Genomic DNA, 19,980 nt, shown 5'->3' with positions numbered 1-19,980 from the left:
AGGCAGATAAGAGTGCATAATAATTTCACTACAATGCAAGTAATTTTAAGTGGTGGTGGTGGTGAAATTCTGAATAATATACATATATAAAAAGGATGTCACACTTTAAAACAAACTTCTGTAGGTTACTGTGCATCAGAGTGTAAGAACTATATGCCAAAACTGGAAGTTCCTAGTAGGTCAGAGAGGCAATGAAGACAACAGTTTTAACTGAAGAAAACCTTTGTAAAAGCAGACTGGCAAAGTGAATCCATCCCACAGAAGGACGAGTGAGCGCAGGAGGCAGCAGTCTCTTCGAGGAACACCTCGCACACCTGCGCAACAATGGCTTGTATGTTCTTTTTTCCCTTCATAGCAAGCCTGCGTCTAACACCAACCCAGACTGTTCTGACAGGATTTGGGAATCATGAGGTGTAGAGATAATATCCATGCACACCAGAATTTCCTACCTCTGCTCCATTAGGAGAGCTGGCTGGTGGAGCTGGACACAGCTTCTGTGTTTCTCTAAGGCTGGGCTTGTAGCAGTGGATGACTACAGTCATGAAAATATAGTTCATTTGTGTTTTAACTACAGGGAATGTATGATGGTGCTAACATAACATTTGTGCTGTGAGGACATTTGGAAGATTCAGACTAAAACAGAAACCTGGAACAAATTTAAAACTCCATGAGTGCTTCAGAGTCTCATTGGGTTGGGTATATCTATGTGTGCGGTGGGTAGCAGAGAGCAGCCCAGTACCTGAAAGTCATTTTATGTACTGGCACTTCAGTTGTGCCCCTGAACCTCATTTATTGGTGAATATTACACCTTACTGTCCAAAAATCGGCAGGGGATGAACGACTTGCAAGCTCAGGTGCCTACCTTCATAAAGCTGCGCGTACTGCGGGAACCCGGCAGCCCGCAGCCAGTCACAAGCTTCCTTAGCCTCGATTTCTGGAAGAGGACAGAAACAAGACACCCTCCGATTAGTGATCTGCAAAGCAAAAAGTTCCTCTCCACCACTTCTACTATTCCCGTTACAAAATAAGCATGAAGGTATTCAGCAACTTTGAACTGAGACACAGGTTTGCTTCTCCCAGTTTGCTTTTCTTCTCATGATCCAACATATCTTAGATTCTGGAAAGTCACTAGCGTTCGCCCGTGATTTATCAACAGCTCATCATTTTAATAGTTAGAGAAACAGGCACAGATGAAAACCGCAGGTGTTATGGATTATTCCATACAGGTTTTGTTAACACTATAGAAACCAGCACCACAATCAACATGAGCAGCATTTGTTCAACAACCTTATGATACTCTTGGCACAAAGGAGCTCGTGATACTGTGCACTTCAACATCTTGTAGATAGCACTGACAGACCCAAGCCCAAGAACAACCAACACACTGTATTGCAGCTCACTCAAGTGCGTTATTTACTACCCAACAAGAAGCTAGTTTCACTGGAGGTCTTCAAGGCATTTATGAGTTACTTGGTATATTACAGGAAATTCAGCTAACTTCCCCTCACACTGCCCAAACCAGCACGCCGCAAAATGAAATTATTCACATACATATACATGACACCAAAAGAAACACTCTGAACATGGGTTATATTAGTCTATGAATAAATTATACATAAATTCATTTGTTACCTAATACAAGCAGAAATAAAAAATATGTTATCTTAGCTCAAACTAGGAAAATATTAAAAAAGGTATTTAGGGTATTCTCCAAGTGTTCAGGAAACAGATTGTGTTAATTCTGTTCTAAAAATTCAAGAAAGTGCTACTGGGAATTTAGCTCCCTGCTTAGAACTGCTCAAACAGACAGTGAGCAATCAGAAACTCTTAAAGTTCATCTGGCTTTGATTATATTCAGTGTTCTTGATGGACCAGAAAAGAAAAGCTTCATTATGTACAACTCAGTAAACAATCTTGCCACCTACTTGGAGAGGATACTATAGCTACCTGCTGCAGTAACGCTGCACAAAGGGTTTTGCTCAGAATTGCTCAGAATACAAGTTACTGCATATAGGGCAGTGAAGAGCCAAGCATAACATAAGAAAAAAATCTCAAGATTTTGGCAAGTTATGAAATATTCCCAGTGCAATATAGGTACACAATTAAAATCGGATGAAACGGCAAGCACCTTTTAGCATCTCCAAAATGACAGCAAGCCCCCTCTAATTTTCCAAATTGCTCCAACAGGGTTAAAATATTTGTACTTTGCCAGACTACTTTGCTAAAATACATACCCAAACCAAAGGGTTAAGGTGAGCCAAAGCACAACATTCCAGATAAATAAACAGCTAAAAATCCACTCTCGCTGAAGTCAGGACAAGCAGGCATTTGTGTAACTTGTGTTTGCTTCACCTTTGGGTTATGGGACCACATGAGAACAAGCACGTACAGACATATTCACTTAGCTACTCATTAAGAAAAAGCATTCTTCAATTCCAATCGCAAGCGATTGTAAAATTTTGCTTAAAGTAGTATTTTAATTTCAGTATCCTAAGGAAATACATGGGAAAGTTAATAAAGAAGGAAAACAAAGAATCTAAAATATATTTAAAACTTGTACTGCTAAAGTAAGAACAAACAACAGGATATTACTATCTCAGAAGCAATGAAAATTAAATTAAAGTAAAAAACCCTGCAATTAATTTTTAAGTGTACTTAAAATAAAATGCACTATCTTATAGGTCACATCCTGCAGAAGTGTCTGGATTGAATGAGAATTTTACTTGATTTAAAACTGAAAAAAAAAGATTCCCTGATAACCAGTATTTACCTAAAAATGCAGGTAGATGCTTGTAGTGCAATTGAAAAAAGTGTCAGATTCCTTACTACTACAGTGGCTCTTAAATGTGTTTAAATATTTGTTCACAGGTCCTTTACTGAGCACCTCAGGTGTATGACCTGTAAAATATTTCTAGAGCTAGAAAATTATGAATATGCATTTATCAGACTTTTGAAAAGGTTCTCTATAGAAGCTTTGTGTATCTTTTCTGCAAATATATATGCAAGTTATGTGGAAGTCATATTTTATGGGCACCCAGGTGTCAGGTGCCTTTGGGATTTTCAGAGCATATTTGCTTTCAAAATAATACCTTTGAGAATCCCCCAAGAAGTCTACCCAGTCAATGAAACACCTGAGTTATTCCTGGTTGGCCACAAGAATTGCAGAGAATAATAAAACACCAGTGCACCTGTTCATCAATCAGGCTAGGCAAATGCCTAGGGCTGGGTACAGGAACAGCACCAAGGGTTTAAAAGCAATATTTGCCCCATTTCCATCTCAAACATTTTGGGAAAGCCAGGGCTCTAGCCTCTGGCTCCTGTTACAAGTCCTTGGAAGGGCGAGGGGCTTGCAGAGCTGTCTTGAAGAAGGGGCCAGGGAGTCCCCGGTGGCCAGGGCTCTCTCCGTGTCACCTCCATCCACTCAAAGTGTGTGTCAGCGAGGGACGTGGCAGGGGTATGGGCGACAAAGCGGAGGCAGGACCTAAAAAAGCAGCTCCTTTTGTTCAAGTCCAGTTGGCCAAACCCAGGATTGCTCCTAGGCTGTACCGATGCGCTGTGACCAGATGAATGGAAAGGTCCTTTCCAACCCAGCTTCCCCCATCTCAACCCTGCTGGTTACTGAGGAGCCAGAGTATGAACAAAACTGTGTATGTATGTGAAATTCAGGCAGATCAAAATATAGCTGGAGGGAGAATCCAGCCCAGGGTGTGCTGAATAGGCTTCACAGAAAGCTGAGTACACAGAACAAGCTTCCTCACATAAGAGATACAAACTTAAACAGCTGAAAGCTTGTATAGGTAAAAAGTTCATTACCACAACTTAACTGGAATCTGCCTTTGAGAATAAAATACATTAGTTAAACCTGAGGTTCTGGCCAAATCATTTAAACTATGCTAGAGGAGAAAGCTCATTCCCACACTTTCCAAATACCAGCTTTTCATCCAGCTCAGCAGCATCAGCTCTGGGACTGTTGGTTTGCCAGCTGCCACAGTTTCATACCCAGGTGGACACTGGAATATGTGCAAGTCCTTGTCATCTGGATCAATGGCAACCAGGATAATGAGGGATAAAGAGAGAACACCACAGCTTCCAAAATCAGATTTTTCCACTACTTCTAAAAAGTTTTAGACGGGACAGTGCACCAAGAAGCCTTCGTGCAGTCTCCCAGGGGACCCAGGGTACAGATCATCACCTGAGCTACGAACTCACTGCCAAGCACAGCACCCACTTGGTTGGGGCCAGCTGAGAGCCACAGGGAGGAAGGAGGGGGAGCTCGCCAAGGAACTCTATGCTGCTTTCCAACCCATTTTAGGGAAGCCCCACTTCAGCCCCAATTAATCTGCCACGATATGCAAAGCAATTTCCCACTGTGAGCATCCTTCTGATGAAGACCTGGCAGCTGAGCTGGTACAAGTTGCTGTGGGCAAGAGGCTGGTCTCACTCCCTCCTCCCCCGGGCTCCATCCCTGCGGTGCCATTTCCTTTCTGAATCAAACATCCTTGCCAGTTAAAACCTTTACAATAAACTACAATTCAGTATACATTCCGGGCAAGAAATGTATGTGCAGCTTTTCAGACGTGCGTCCTGTGCCCTAGCCCAGCAGTGGGAGGTTCTTGTAGGAAAGAACTGCTGGCAAGAAAGAAATCGCGCTATTATTTCTAAATGTCCTGATACACAAGAAAATCTCTTAGAAAGTAAACCAAAACAAAAAAAATCCACCTCCCCCCCCTTCAAAAAAACCCAACCCACCAAAAAGGAGTACAATGAAGTCTTTATTCTTGGTGTCGTGTAAGCAAACAGCAGGCAAATGTGTTAAAGAGGAAACAGGAAATTTTTATTGGAAACAGCTTTATTTGTTAGTCCGTTTCACAAAGCAGGCCTCCATGCTCAAATCAAGGGTAGGAGTTCCTTTTGTGTATGGTTGGGAACCATTAGTCCTTATTTACCCACTTCCTGGGGGGTTAGGAGGACCCAATTCTTCCCCAAACTGGTAAGTGAAAATGGAAACGTATAGCTTCCTTTTTGTTTAACTTTGGTTAATCTTGGTTCAATTTTAAAACTTTATAGCAAAAATACCTCAATTCACACCTTGTTTAATACCTCAATTGCAGAAGGCAGAACTCTATGTCTACAGTCTTTTGTTGGATGATACCTTCCTTCCTATAGAAAATAAAGCCCACACAGTGTGATGCTGCAATACTGTCCTTTCAGAAAAAAATAATCATAGCAGTCTAGCTAGGAACAGCAAGATAACTTGCTTTTATTCTTCCTTTCTCTTTGCTTCCATGAAATAACATGCAAGTTAAGCGCCAGCTCTTTCAGGGTCTTCAGGACAAGGTGCAAAGCAGATATATCTTTCTACAGTCGTGCATTGGCTCCATTTTCACCTAAGTGCTAAACATCATATGAACAGTTCTTCCAAGCAGATGGTTTCCTCTTGCCTCAACTCAGACACCTTTATAGCCATATTAGCACCTCCATACATCAGTTCAACTCATTTCACCTTTTGGCTCTGTTAAGAGATCAGATTGTAAAAATCTGTGGCGAGACTGGTCAAAGCAATGCTACTAAAATAAAATTTCAGCAAAAAATGAGCTTCATTGCTGAAGGTTCACTCCAATACCATACCAAAACCTGGTTTGGTTTTGGTCTTAATTTTGACCAGGTCATTCCAGTTGAAATTCACTATTTGACTTTTTCAGAAAAGAAGAAAAATAGTCAAAATAGAATACAAAATCATCTTCCTGAATTAGCTTGCAGGAAAGCCTCTCCCATGCAATACAGAGAAGGTGATTTCTCACCATCAATGCTAGAGATGAACCTGCTTGCTCCTCAGTCTAATGCATAAAACTCTATAAACTACTTGCACATTTTCTAAGGCACAGACAGAGCACAAAGAGGATTCTTTCCCATGCAAGACTGACGCTCCAGTTTAATGGCTGCAAAGGGGCTTGCATGCTCAGAAGTGCATCCTCTTTTTCTGTCTGTATCAGAAATTACCTGTCCTGACATACTGTGTCCCTCTGAAATTTCTGGTGCTTTGCAAAGTTTGTGTTGAACTCCAAAACACTGTCCTGAGCTATTAAGAAGCTTGAAATCATTCAGGATAATATTTTTTAAGACCAGCTGCGCTGTATATGAGAAATATTCTTCTCTGAATAGAATTCCACTGTCCAAATACAAGCAATCATTTTTCCAAGTGCTTGAATTACAGTCCTGACATGTGAATTGTGGTCCCAACACTAGACTTGATCACACTATCCAACCACTCAGTCCACAGATACATGAACACGCATGTGAAATCTGAGATAAATTGGGGAAAAAACTGCACTGCAGCTGTCTATGAATGAGCAGGCCAGGCACTGAAAATGATAAATCAGTTCTGTGTAACGTCATATGCCTGCAGCCCTTTAAAGTTGGGACAGTATGACTTCGTAAGAGTTAGCCTGCTATGTGTCCATGGCCTCAGATGGTTTTCCCTTTCAAGATACGTGACTGTAGCTTGAAAATAATTACATTTCTTTTCATAAATCTGTTTTTTCTCAAACCTATATAGTTAAATAGTCCTTAGGGAGTATCATTACCTTAGTGCTCCACACCTTTCAAGAAAGCAGCACGTAGCAAGGACTAAAGAAAGCAAAAATGTAATTAATGAAGAACAGCATTTTATAAGGATAATGCCCTCAAACACTGAAACTTGGTAAGTTTGTCAATAAACACTCAACCACTAAAAGCTAGAGAATTCTGAAAATCCCATTAAAAGCTCTTGCCAAATTTCTAACACATTTGGAATCTCTTCTTATCCTAAGAGACCTATCTAATCTTATAGAACTGTCCTGAAATATTAGTCTGACACATTCAGCCCATGAAGGATTTATTTCTGGAAGAACCAGTGAGTCCAAGAGAATAAGAAATATAACTTTTGAACTGATAACGAGCTGGCAGGTTTTGAAGTGAAAGCTAACAACCTTCCTGAGAGGGTCCCTTTTCTCCCTTCACCTTTAAAGTGCAACTTATATTTTGCAATAGCAGCTGCCTTTTTTGATGTGCTCCTGTTTTTCACTGTGCTTCAATTTACCTTCCACAGTCAAATGATATATGCTGTGATCTCCACTTAACGCTGCTGATATGGATGTACACATAATTTTTAAGAAAATACTTCTTACCAAAAACTTTCTGGGGAGAAAAAAACCCGCAAGTTCTTGAAAGAAATCATATATGACATCAAATATATATACTGCTTTCTAATCATAAAAACCCTAGAAAGAGGTGATGGTGGGGAATGGTACTCAAATATTTCTCAACTATACGATGATGACTGACGAAACACTCTCATGTTCCTGCTGGCTTTGGGTTAAACATGGGACTGGCTCTTTTAAGTTATGGAGCCTTGCAGCAAGACAGTAACTATGCTGCTGATGTTATGTATAAACCACAGGACACTGGGAGAAGAAACAGAGTATGTTTGGAATTTGTGTGGGAACAGATGAAGAAGAAGTAAGGAAACAGATGTTTAAGATCATATATTGATATATTCTCTGAAAAAAATCAGGAAGCTTGAACACCGTTTTTTTGTCAGCAGAGCTTTTGGAAAGAGCAAATGGCTTACTTCCACTGATGGGGTTTTAAGTTTGTTTATTCCCTTAATGATGAAAGCTAAATAAATTATAAAAAAAAAAAAGTGACTGGTTTCCAAAATATCTGCATAGGTATATGTTGGCTGTATGCAATTTCCTTCCCTACCAACTGTAACAGGTTACACAATATAGTAGTTTTAATTGCTTGCCAATCCTCTTGGCTAGCACAAGAAAAATACCACTTTTGTGAACCAAAACCTAATTAACTTGAATCTCCTTTTCATAGTCTTCAGCATATTGAAATCACTTCAAAAGTCTTTCAGCTCAAAACTTAACAAGAGAAACAGCATTTGCTGAAAATATTTAAAATGTTTAGGGGTTGAGACAACAGTGGCCAAAATCAATGGGAGCCTCCATCAATTTCAGCGGAATTAAGCCCTTCCCAACATGGATCCATAGGTCTCTCAAACCCAACAGCACTCTTTTCAGGAATAAAGGGGGTCAGTTTAACAGTTCTCATTATTTTTACCCCAAAAATATTGTAAATGGGACTTTTGCTTTCTCTAAGTCCAGTTGTGCTGCAAGCCCCATCCCAAGCATGGCGAGCAGCCCAGGTTTTCATCAGAGCCCAAAGAAAGACAGTGCCTGATGGCAGGAGGGCAGAGGGGGGCACAACCACCACCCCCAGGGCATGGCCTGGCTAGTGAGAGGTCCTCCCCTCTGTGGAGAGGACCTGGAGCAACTGTTATGCTCTGAAAAGCATCAAATCAGCACCATTTCAGGATTTAATACAGGGCTACTGGAATAAATGATATTCCCCATGTCTCTGCTGAGCACCTTCCCTGTACACTCTGTAACAGATTGCAATTACTGCTTATTTTCACACTATTAAATATGCTTCTAACTGCCCAAAGTTAGCTGCATTACTTCCTAATTTGTTGAAGACTTTGGGAAAGCATGTTCTAGGACACAAAAGAACCACCACAGCTCCTGGTTTACACTGTAAATCAGGATCATAATTTATTCCTAAATAGTTTTTTTGCATTTTGAGCATATACAGGAGGATTAAGAAAGAAATTTAAAGAAGAACGCAATCTAAAGCTAAAAACTAACTCTGTTTAAACAGAAAACTAAAGCCTCATGTGGCAGTTTTCCTGCCAAAGAACGATTCTTTTTAAAGATTAAAGATGCTCTTCTCCCATTCATTTTTAAGAAGGTTCATAGATGAAGAGGAACAAGATGTCAAGTGACTTAAAAAAAAACTTAAGAAATAATTGGGCACGTGGGTTATTTATCTGGCCTGATTAACACAGGGTGGTCTTGGAGGAGGATTATTTGGGGCAGAGAAAGCAGTTAGTCAAATCCTCTGAAGGAGGTCATGTTGACAGATTCCAGAGTGAGAAATGAATCCTCCTCCAAAGACTGGGAAACAGAAGATGACTTTAACCTTCTCTTCCCTCAGAAATTACTTGGTTAGAATGACCTTTGAGAACATACTGAAGGGCAAACGTTAACCATTGCTAGTCCCAAGTCCAGCATTAATATTCTCCCATTGCACCCTGTCTGCAAGCTAGTAAACTTGCACACTGTATGCAAAGCTGAAATCGAAGGCTCACTGAGCTCCAGAGGGAGGCAAAAGTGAGTAGGTCCTGCATGACAGATACTTCCTCTAAAAATGCCCAAAGTCTGGGTTACCTGTTCAGATCTAGGAAATAATAATGGTGTAAGAGCTGATCTGAGCTGTCTCAGTGGTTCATACGAAGAAAGTAGATTTTATACAGTCAGTTACTTATTCTAGCTTGTTACGCCTCAACCACAAAACCATCCACACACGTAGGAAGAACTGCATGCAAGAAAGATTACCTTTGCATCATAACCATTTAGTGCTTACCTCACTGATGATGCAGTCCCCAGACTGCACCCTGTGGATGATACAACACTAGATACAAAATACCAGTGGCAGTGAAACAGCCCAGCATAAAGCTGGTAGCATCCCAGCTGAATGCCTCTTTCTTTAAGTCGGAATTAAAGATGCAAACCTGGGTTTTCCCAAAGGAAATATTACTATGAAGTTCCAATTTCCAGATATTACAGATAGTTAAAGTATTCTGTCTGTGCACTGCATGCTTGAAAATGCTTTTCTCAGTACTTGATCGAATGGTCACACCTTGAGTGAATGGTCTAGACACAGCAAAGCCAAGGTAGCACTGCAAAGCCACTGCAGCACTGCAAAGGAAACCAGAGAGACTACGTATGGAAAGAAGATGGGAAGTTAAAACACATCATACAGCTTTACACTAGAAAGTTTCTTGTATCTTATAACGCACAGGAAATCTGGTCTCAGAGACACATATGGAGAACAGAGGGAAAAGTGGCCAGCAAAGCATCCAGTTCTGTGGGTCCACAGGGTCACAGAAAGAACATCCCCAAAATGCAAGAATGTGGGGTGGGGTGGGGTGGGGTGGTGGGGTGTGTGTGTATGTTTTTCTTAATCCTGAATATTCAGTAAATGACAAGAATAGGTCTGGGAAGGTCAAACTGTGTCCACCACTGGCTTCAGCAAATGTCTTTCATGCCTCTCCTCAGAAAGCGTTCTTTGCACAGACTGAGATAAGCATTTGAATAGAGAGATTTAGACAAATATAAATAAATATGTTTAAAACCAAGTCTAAGGAATTCTCCACCATTTAAAAAAAATGTCCCCACCAGCAATAAGAGAGCCATCATATTGTGTCTTCATTAGAAGGGAGACCAGGTAATATTTTTTCCTGACCCAGTCTGATCTGGCACAGTCCTTCCCAAGGGAAACAAATACTAGACAATATTTGAAAGAATATTAATCCTAACAAATAACAATGCTTATCATGCTCTTCTAAAGACACCAAAGTACTTCAGAAAGTATGCAGTACTACCTGTAACTTTCAGGTAATGAAACTCAGTGAATTAAAGCTAGCCGGTTAGGTCATTCCTGACTTTATTTTACTTCTACCAGTTATGGTCAATGGTACACTGTACTAACAGACCTACTGATTTCAAAGGTATGCTGTGCGGGATAGGGGAGCACTCAGTGTCAGCAAGTATGGCAGAGTAAGTGTCCAGTGAAAAGAACCAGAAAGCTCCAATCACAGCCCAGTCCTCTGACCCTTTCATGAGACTTGCTAATCACTGCTGGACTTTGTTTCTTTCTTAAAACAGAAGGGGGAAAAATAGAAGAAAAAAGAAAAAAAACTTGGGAAAAACCTTTGGAAATCAAAAAATACACAAGACAGTCTTGATACCCCGCACCAGCCAGAATAGCATAGGTACAAGCAAGAAATATGCCTGGAATTGCTGAAATTACCAAAATTACTGGGTAGCTACACTCACTACATCACTGGAGAGGATACAGTGTTTTGTAATTCATTCGCCCCGAAACACCGAGGATCAGGCTGTAAGCAGAACAATATGACACCCAATGAAGATATATAAATTATATAGGGGCATCATCTCTTTACTTTGTGGCAATCAAACCAGCAAGTTTTCTGTGAACTTCAGATCACTTGATTGCTGTATTTCTATAATATGCACAAGAAGGAAGGGGAAACATCTGAAGTTATTTTTATTTCCCCAAGTCTTCTGGCTATACTGTATGAATGCTAGGGTGGGTCTGGCATTGTCTGAAATGTGTCAGGGTCCTTTTGCATAGCCTCATTTCCTTCTTCCTGTTGCTAGGAAGGATAGTTAAGCATGAAAAGCGCTTGTTTACAGTACAGGACCATCCTGTTAAGCACATGAGTTCTCTTCCTCCATCTCCTTTTAACCAGCCAAGGGTGCAGTTGTGTTTAGGCTGAAGCCAATAGCACAACTCCAATCAGAGGGGAATTGGAAGAGAAGTCTGAATCTCTCAAGAAGCCCAAACATAACATACTGTGGTATTCTGACCAGAAAAAAACTTTATTGTGCAAACTGCAACTCTAAATATTTGCAGAACTCATAAATTCACATGCCTCAAACAAACCATTGCCTAGAATGTAATGAATTACAAGAACCAGAGAAGTAAAACCAAGTCACCTCTCATCTCCTTCTTCTAGGAATCCTAATATAAACATTCGAGATTAGTGCATAAGGACAACTGCAGTACCTTTTCCCTGCTCCCACCAGAGGCAAAATACACAGGGTACTTGTGAGTTTCCATGACTAGCATCAGTCTTTCTCTCTGGCCCAGCAAGGGCAGCTGCAGAACTGGCTGGGAAGACCCTGACTCAAGAATTAAAAATCCTAGACTGAATCTGTACAACTGAGATTTAAAACCCAAATAAAAATGTGACAAGACATATTCTTGCTTTTAACTAGCACTTAGAAGTGAAATTTAACAATAGCTCCACGGTGTTTAAAACAATGTATCTGCACTTCCTTTTGATAAAAAAACCCCCACAATTAACAAACCCAAGTTATTTTAAAAGAAGATAAAGAGATCAGGAAGTCCGAGAGATTACAAATGGTAGCTCCAACTCCTTTGATTTCTATGAATTTGTAGATGAAAGGAATCTTCTCAAAACAATATCTACATCTTCTTTTGCATATACTATATTCCATAGTCAAAGAATCTCAGCCCTGATCAGGATCCCACAGGCAAACTGAAGTAGTAATCCAAACCCATTTGCTAGAGGGAGATCCATCCCACTTCCTGACTACCTCAGCCTTTCCCTTTTGTGTTGCTTCTGCTGGAGATGCAGATCAGGTTGCCTACAGGACACCAGTAAGGATACCTGGAAGACAAGATAGCAGGCTACAGCTGGGCAATCAACAGACGTGCCTAATACCAACTCCGTGCGCCGTCAGCCGGCAATAGCCTGGCTGCCAGATGGATGCTGAATCAGTCTGGCACTGAGCTGTTGATAGATTCATACTCAGAGGCTCGTATGAAATCTGCTTGCCTATTATCTTCCTTAAGTTCACTACAAACAGCCTTAAAACATAACCTGACTCAGAGCATTGTTACTGACTTGCTGCTGTGAATTTCTTGATCAGGGCAGGGCAATTCAAACAGATCACACTTAACTCCTGTAAAAAAATAAAAGCATCTACAATTGATGACTAAGATAAAATTACATTCCTCAGTCTTTCAATTCACATGTGTTAAGTACTATGACACATCAGGCAGAACCTTCTGACCTAGTTAAATACATTGTTTAAATGTAGCTATTTCTTCAATACTCTAATTTTCCCAAAGAGAACAAGGGAATTTAAAAAAAAAAAAAGACCGTTGTACCAACAGTAAGTGCCCTTGACTGGCACTAGAGCTCATTAGGCTAATGGCAACACATCGCTCAACAACTTCACAGTGACGGTGGAAGTAAGTGACCGGTGGTTGTTCGCAGAAAAGGGGAGGGCGATGCGGAAGGTGAAACTGCCCGGCTGGGCAACAGCATCGCTTTGCTGTCTGCCTCGGGAAGGGGGCGGCGGGGGGTGACGGCGACTGGCAGGAGGTGCTGCTCCTCCGCGGGGATCAAAGCCTCCGGGGGTGACATCAGGGCTGGCCACCGCCGCACGGGGGGAGCCACCCGGCTCCCGGAGGCCACCGGGCTAATTACGAAGAACTTCAAAAGAAACCCGACGGTTCCCGTCTCGCAAGGACTCCCGGAAAAAAAAAGAAAAAAAAAGGAAAGGGAAGGGGAAAAAAAAAAAAAAAAAGGAAAACCCACCAAAAAAGAGCGAGAAGAGATGGGCCACCGCGTGCCCTCCACAGAGAGAGGCCGCATCCTGCGCGCTGCTCCGCGCCCGCGGCACCTCCGCAGCTCCGCGCCTTCGGCCCTAGGGACGTTAACCCTTTCGGCCCGCGCTGCCCAGCCACAAAAGTCATTCCGGGCTCCCGCGGCCCTCCCGCCTCACCTGGGGCTGCTCCCGCCCCGACGGGCGCTTATCACCCCCGCAAACACGGACGGGCCGGCGGGGCCGAGGCCCGCGGCTGGGGACGCACCGCACCGCGGGACGGGACGGGACGGGACGGGGCAGGACGGGACGGGACGGGACGCGACGGGACGGGACGGGACGGGGCAGCGCAGCCGCCGCCGCCCCCGCGGGAAGCCCGCCCGCGCTCCTGCCAGCGCTGCCTTTTCAGGGCGCTGCGGGATGTAACAGGAGAGGGCCCTCCGTCCCCCCGTCCCCCCCAAACCCCACCGCGCTGCCTCCGAAGCACCTCTCCGCCAACGCCGGCCGCGATGCGCGGAGCCTGCGCCCAAGGGGCAGGGCGGGCGAGCCCCGAGCTTACGTGTGAGGATCATGGTCCGCCGCCGTGCCTCCGCGGGGCTGCCTGCCGGGCTGCCTGCCTGCCTGCCTGCCGGGCTGCCTGCCTGCCTCCCTGCCTGCCCGCCTGCCTGCCTGCGCGGCGGCGGCTCGCAACTGACACCCGGCGCGGAGGAGCGGCGCGGCCGCCCGGCCCCTTCAGGCGCCCCCGCCCCCAGGGCCCGCCCCGCCGCCCGGCCCGCTCCGCTCCGCTCCGCTCCGCGCCCCGCTCCGCGCCCCCGCGCCGCGCAGGGAAGGACACTTGCGCGCAGGCAGGCGCAGCCCGCGGAAGCGCTTACCTGGTCCTGACCCATAAACACAAGCAGAAGGCGATTCCCCCCCCGCCCCGTTGCACGCCTGGGGGCTCAAGGGGAACTTGGCAACCCAAAGGTAACGCGGTCAAAGACGATCGGATGGTGTCTGTCCCCTTTGCTCCTTTGTGATTTGTAATGGCTGTCAGCTATCGCCGTGGCCTTTTAGGCAATAGGGATGCGTGTAAAAAGCAGTCAGCAAAGCTCTAAATGCTTTTACCAGGAAACGTGCAGAAGAGCGCTCATAGAGAAGGCAGCGTGGCTCCTTGGTGTTATAAACTGGCGAGGGTTGGGAAGGCCTGAGCAGCCCTGGGGACAGGGGATGCTGAGCCCTCAGCCCGAAACAAGCCGTGCAGGGTGGCCCAGGGGTGCTGGTGCCTCCCTCCCTGGGCAGTGTGTCGAAGAGGGCTGCGAAACGTTGCAAATGCCAGCACACCACCAAAATCCCCATCTGGACCTGGATGGAAACCAACAAGTGTTTTCCCTGTGGGGACCACAGCACGGCCATAGGCATGGCTTGCAGATAGCGAAGCAAAGCCTGGCTTCATAGCTCTGGACCTGGGAGTCACTCCCTACACCCTTTATTCCCCTGTATGTTTTGCAGAGATTGTTCAAATGCTTGTTTCTTGGTCAACGCTCACATTCAGGGCTTTAAAATGGCACAAAATAGCTACTTTTGAGCAGCTGCCAAACTATCAGCATGCAAAAGAGTACTGTGAAATTTTGAAAATATCTGGGTCCCATCAAAGATTATGATTGGTTCATTTTCTTCCAAGCCAACATCGTATGTTATACCACTGGTGTTATTCTAAGATTCGGTTGTCGTTTCTGCACTGTGATCTGTCAGATATACAGTATATATAGTGTGGTGCCTGAGCAGGCAATTTGCTGAAGGATAAACATCTCCCCCTTCTTTAGGCTGCAAACTGTGGCCAGTTGGCTATTATAGTGTTGTTTCTGGAAACCCCTACACAGCTCCAGGTCATTAATTTACTTTAATAGCCCAGAAGAGGATGGAACTGCACTATATCTTCAAGCTTGACTTTACATATGTTACCCACTTAATCAATTACCTCTTCATATCTAGACTCGCTCCAGCTCTTTTTGGCACAGCCACATCTACCTGCATTTTTGAATGCTTCTTGTAAGGCAGCAGGACATATGTTTACAAGGTAGGTCAGGCCCGTAAAATGTGAATTCTCATCTCTAACACAAGGAAGACAGACACACACTATGCCCCAGCTGTTGAACAGACAAGGTAATCCCAGTCTAATTGGCTTTCTGTCTGTATTGTCTATAGTTTTATGCAGTTGGTAGACTCGGAAATGACAGAATAGTCATGTCGAGATGGAAAATGCTGGTTGCGCATTGTGTGATTTTCAGAGTCTGAAAAAGAGAGAAATTGTTTCTCCAAGAAGCATCCTCAAAACGAAGGGGAAAAAAAAATAAAAAAAAATTTATCCAGTACATGTAGGAAAGCATGCTGCTACTAGGGCGTTTCCATCACAACAATAATGCTGGAACCAGAAGACCACCGTGGGTCAAGTTAATACCCTTGGTAAATGGCAGGGTTTATTCTTGTAAACACGGACTGGCTAGGCTGCTTCCTGGACCAAGCCTGCATCTCTGTATAGGAAGCTTTTGTATAGGACCCACAGGAAGCTTTTGAAGAAGGAGAGAATGGAGTTTTACTCTGTAGAAAAAAAAAGGGGGGAAGGGTTTGGAGGACTCAGCAGTGTGAAAGGGAACTGCAAAAAGCTGAGCATGAGAGGAGAAGATGTGTGTGGCAGTGAAGTAAAATCCAAAGCAAGACGGTTGTGTGATAGATGCAAAACAAGAATTTGAAGTCAGAGAGTTTTGTTTGAGGATTCTGAAAGGGGTGAGTGACGAGATCGGTGAATACCTAACAAATGTGGCCCAGACACAGAAGATGGGAAGCTCTCGGTAGTTAATCCAAGGGTTGTCATTCTCACCTCTACCACTTTGTCAAACAGCAAATGAATGATGATGCTGATGATAAAACACTATGTTTGTGCTTTAGTTCAGCTCTCCTGTTCTGTTTGCAAAGCTAATCAGCTCCCAGGGTAAGGGAGGAATCTTCATCCTCGTTCAGTCTTTGTGTATTCCCTCAGCGGTGCCAGAACCAGTGACTTTTGTGATGGAGCAGTCTGTCTGTTGGGATCATCGCTAAATAGATGCTGGAGGATTATCACTGACCTGGATTAGATTCTTGCTGGTAATCTGAAAGAGAAAGGCTTTGATTCTAGTTTTGTTATCAACCCTTGAAGACATGCAGTCTCTCTGGCTTGCATTTTAACTTGGAATTCTATAGGGCTGCTTAAGCAGGCGTATTTTTGGAGCTGAAAAGCAAGGCACCAGTCTCTCATTTGCTGTAAAACGTGCTCAGAGGAGCATTCCACCTGAGGCATGGGTGTTCAGCAGGCTACAACCACCCTAATCACTCATCTGGCTTTAAAGAGCATTGTGAAATCGGTAGAGCTTTGGCCTTTAATATTTTTATTTCTTTATCTCTCTGGCCATTCAAAGAGCAGGCAGCTGCCTGACAGAGACACAGGATTTTAGAAGTAGCCTGCCTAAGAGGATTGTTTCAGTGGAGTACTGTTATCCTTAATGCAATCAATGAGCTCTTGCTGGATGGTAAAGTCATTGTAAAGGATTGCCCGACAGGCACAATTATTCACTTAAAAAGGTGAATTCTCCTTCTGTTGTAACTGCATAAGGGAGTGATTCGCAGGACGGCATCTAATAATAAGGACTTGATTGTCCTCTGTTTTCCCTCCCAGGCCCGAATGCCTTAATGGTTAACTGTACCCTTGTCATCCCTCTTCTTCTAAATAGTGCAGTACACAGAGAAGTCCCAATTCGTAATTAGTCAACTGACCTGCTGGTACAAACACAGGATTGTCAGACACATGATTGCAATTCTAAACGCTAGTATTAATATCCTCTTAGCAACAGCATGATAGATTATAGAGCAGTTTCAGCCCGAGTTTCCAGGCCTCTGGCTCTAGGCTTGGATTCCTTGTGGACTGGGGTATTTGTGTGTAGTATTTCCACGGTCCAAATGACCTTCGTGTTCCAACCATTGTCAGTGAAATAATTAAGTTTGCATTTTCTAGCACTTGACTTTACTGAAAAGTAATTATTTAAAGGAGTCTGTAATTGTTCAGGCCTCTTGACAAAGAGTGTTTGCACGATCACTTCTCAGAGATAAGCGGTATTAAGAGCGCTTTGCTTTCAGAGAAGGAAAGCTATTGTTTCACCTACTGGAGAATCACAAAATGAAAGAAAGCATCTTTCCAAAATACTTTTTAACAAAATTCATAGTAAAGTCATTATATTGCATTAACATAGGTGCTGCTCCACTGCTTGTAATTGAGGGGCTCTCTGCTCTAGAAATCTTCCTTTTGAAATAAACAGTTAGAAATATTACCAGCTCATCATGTATAGGAGTCTCTTGCTTGTATTTGATCCCAGGCAACATTTTTTTTTTTCTGGTTTGTTTGTTTGGTTGGTTTTTAACAGTAAACAATAAAGAAAATTAACCTTGCCTTATTCTTTGTGGTGCATATAAGTGACTATTTTAAAAGAAGGGATCAGTAAGCTCTATGTTTTTGTCTGCTTTTGAATGTCCTCAAACACCAGAAGTTCAACAGTTCAGGCTGAAAATGAAATTACCAGGTCCACACTGTACTTAAGAAAGGCTCTATTAAATGGATGCACAAAAGGAGGAGAAATAAAAATTGATTGTATAGTTTGACAAAGATATAATTTGGTAAAATATAAATACAAATAAACTGAAATAGGAGGAAGAGAGAAAATAAGTATTTTCATTCCATTTTAAACACAGAGGGTAACCTCCTTAGCTTACATGCAATACCATTGGTCTATAGAAATAGGTGGAGGTGTAGGGCATCTTTTCCATATTGTGTTTAAGCTGCTGTCACTGGTGGTGACTTACTTTTTGAAGGCTGCAGAATTTTCTGCTGTTAATGGGTCTGCCTTCCCTTCAATTAAAAGTTATATTTTTACATTAAGAAAAGTGATTCACGTTCCGAAGAACAACCAACTGAATTTAACTTTCAAGAAAGTAGGGAAAGCAGATTTGGGTAAACTAAACCTGATTAAGAAGAAGTGCTATAGGAGGGTAGTTAGAATTTCTAACCTGTGATGAAGGCTCAGAGATGATCCAGAGTAAATATATAGCTTGTGGCACATAGAAGAAGTCCTGCTTCCTTATACTTAAAAAATTCAAAATAGCTGTTCTTTTACTGATAAAGACAGCACGCATAATCGATCACTGCTTCACCATAAGGAATCTGAACCTGAAATTATCAGGACTAAAACCTCCACATGTATGTGGTGGAAGTGGTTGAGTCAGCGAGACCTAATGGATATGCGGGTCACAAGGGACCGACTCTAACACACTCCATTAGAGGAAGCCATAACAAAGGTTTGGCTCTGCCAAGGCACCATCCCTAGGTTTAGCTGTGGTGACTGCCTTGATGGCTGTGTGGCAGCAGAGCCTCATGGCACCAGGAATCATCCCTGGCCCCACTCTTCTCTTTGTGCGTCATTTGAACAGCAGCAGCCGTGCCCGGATTCGCACCCCTGCTTCTTTTCCTCTGTGCTTACAGGTCACGGTGTGCAATGAAGTGGGAGAGGAAGACAGTACAAAGGATGCTTTTACTCAAAATATGTATTACGGAATCACCAAAAGATGAGCAACCTGATGATGGCATAGAATGGAGGCAGGATATATCTCTCAGCTTTGTGTTGCTTGGGAAAGAAGAGGTTTTTTTCGGACCAGCGCTCTTGTTTTCACTCTCTATTCTTGTGACAGCAGCTATATCAATACTAAATCAACCAGCTCATCCCTCTTCATATTTAAGCAAATAGATTTTACCTTCCACCTTTAAAACCACCAGTTTCCAGGGCATTCCAATGGTAAGATGCGGGGTTTTTTAAACCTCATTCTGTGTTCACGCATGACCTCCAGTCTGATGAAGAAAAAAGGTCAGCTTTCACAGAGAGACAACAGTAACCTTCATTAAAACAAGATGTAAGATGCAAGTTGCCCACTAAAGTAGATGAAAACTGAAAGACTGGTGCCTTAAACATGTCAAAATAGTGGTTAAAAATTGGTTTATGAAGCAGCTGTGTTGTTTTAATACATATGAGATGCTAGGCTTTTCAGCATGATACCCTGGGACAGACCATGTCAGCCATGCAGTGCCCAGCTGGGGTTAAAAGCAGTAGAAAGGAAGGAAAGAAAGGTGGTTTTTTTTTCTTTTTTTTTTAATTATAGTAAGTAAAAAAATTATGAACAATGAAAAATTTCCTTTCAAGAACAAAGTTTTTCTTACTTCCATCTTCCATCTTGTGTGGTCCAAGTCTTTTTAGTTAAATGAACACTATATTCATTAAACTTATTTCCTCTGGAGGAAATAGGTACATGCATCCACCTGGACCAGTTGACCCATTATGTGAAAGACTGCTGCTGTTTTAGCCTTGGGGAATCTCCAGGACTCAGGAAATCATTTTAAACCCATGACTCAATAAAGCACGATAACTATGGCAACTGGAACACATACACTGTGATGGCTAATTTCACCTCAGCATTCATCAGGGGAGGTACTAGCTTGATACTACAGCGTGGAGGGTAGCTATTGTTAATGTAATGTGAAGCTACGGAGACACGGAAGAAGGAAACCACATGTTAATAAGCCCAGTGAACAAAGTCAGGCCTGGTATAAGTCAGGATAGATTCATAATCCTGCTTGGTCCTGTTCTTGACAGCACACTAG

General features: G+C 43.0%; 1 protein-coding gene across 5 annotated transcripts in view; it reads right to left on the bottom strand.

Moving 5' to 3' along the window:
• Positions 1-19,980, bottom strand: part of DLC1 (DLC1 Rho GTPase activating protein) — a 234,640-nt gene that overhangs the window by 25,480 nt on the left and 189,180 nt on the right. For 4 of the 5 annotated variants that reach the window (XM_069789391.1, XM_069789386.1, XM_069789402.1 and 1 more), the window contains one exon: positions 863-934. In XM_069789391.1, the coding sequence (XP_069645492.1) occupies positions 863-934 (72 nt within the window). Of the gene's footprint in view, positions 1-862; positions 935-13,827; positions 13,954-19,980 lie in introns of those variants that run through there. The other variant, XM_069789421.1, reaches the window with a different exon arrangement.

The sequence above is a fragment of the Haliaeetus albicilla genome, chromosome 1, assembly GCF_947461875.1.
Source record: "Haliaeetus albicilla chromosome 1, bHalAlb1.1, whole genome shotgun sequence".
NCBI classification, from domain to species: domain Eukaryota; kingdom Metazoa; phylum Chordata; class Aves; order Accipitriformes; family Accipitridae; genus Haliaeetus; species Haliaeetus albicilla.
This window is presented reverse-complemented; position numbering and strand designations above follow the sequence as displayed.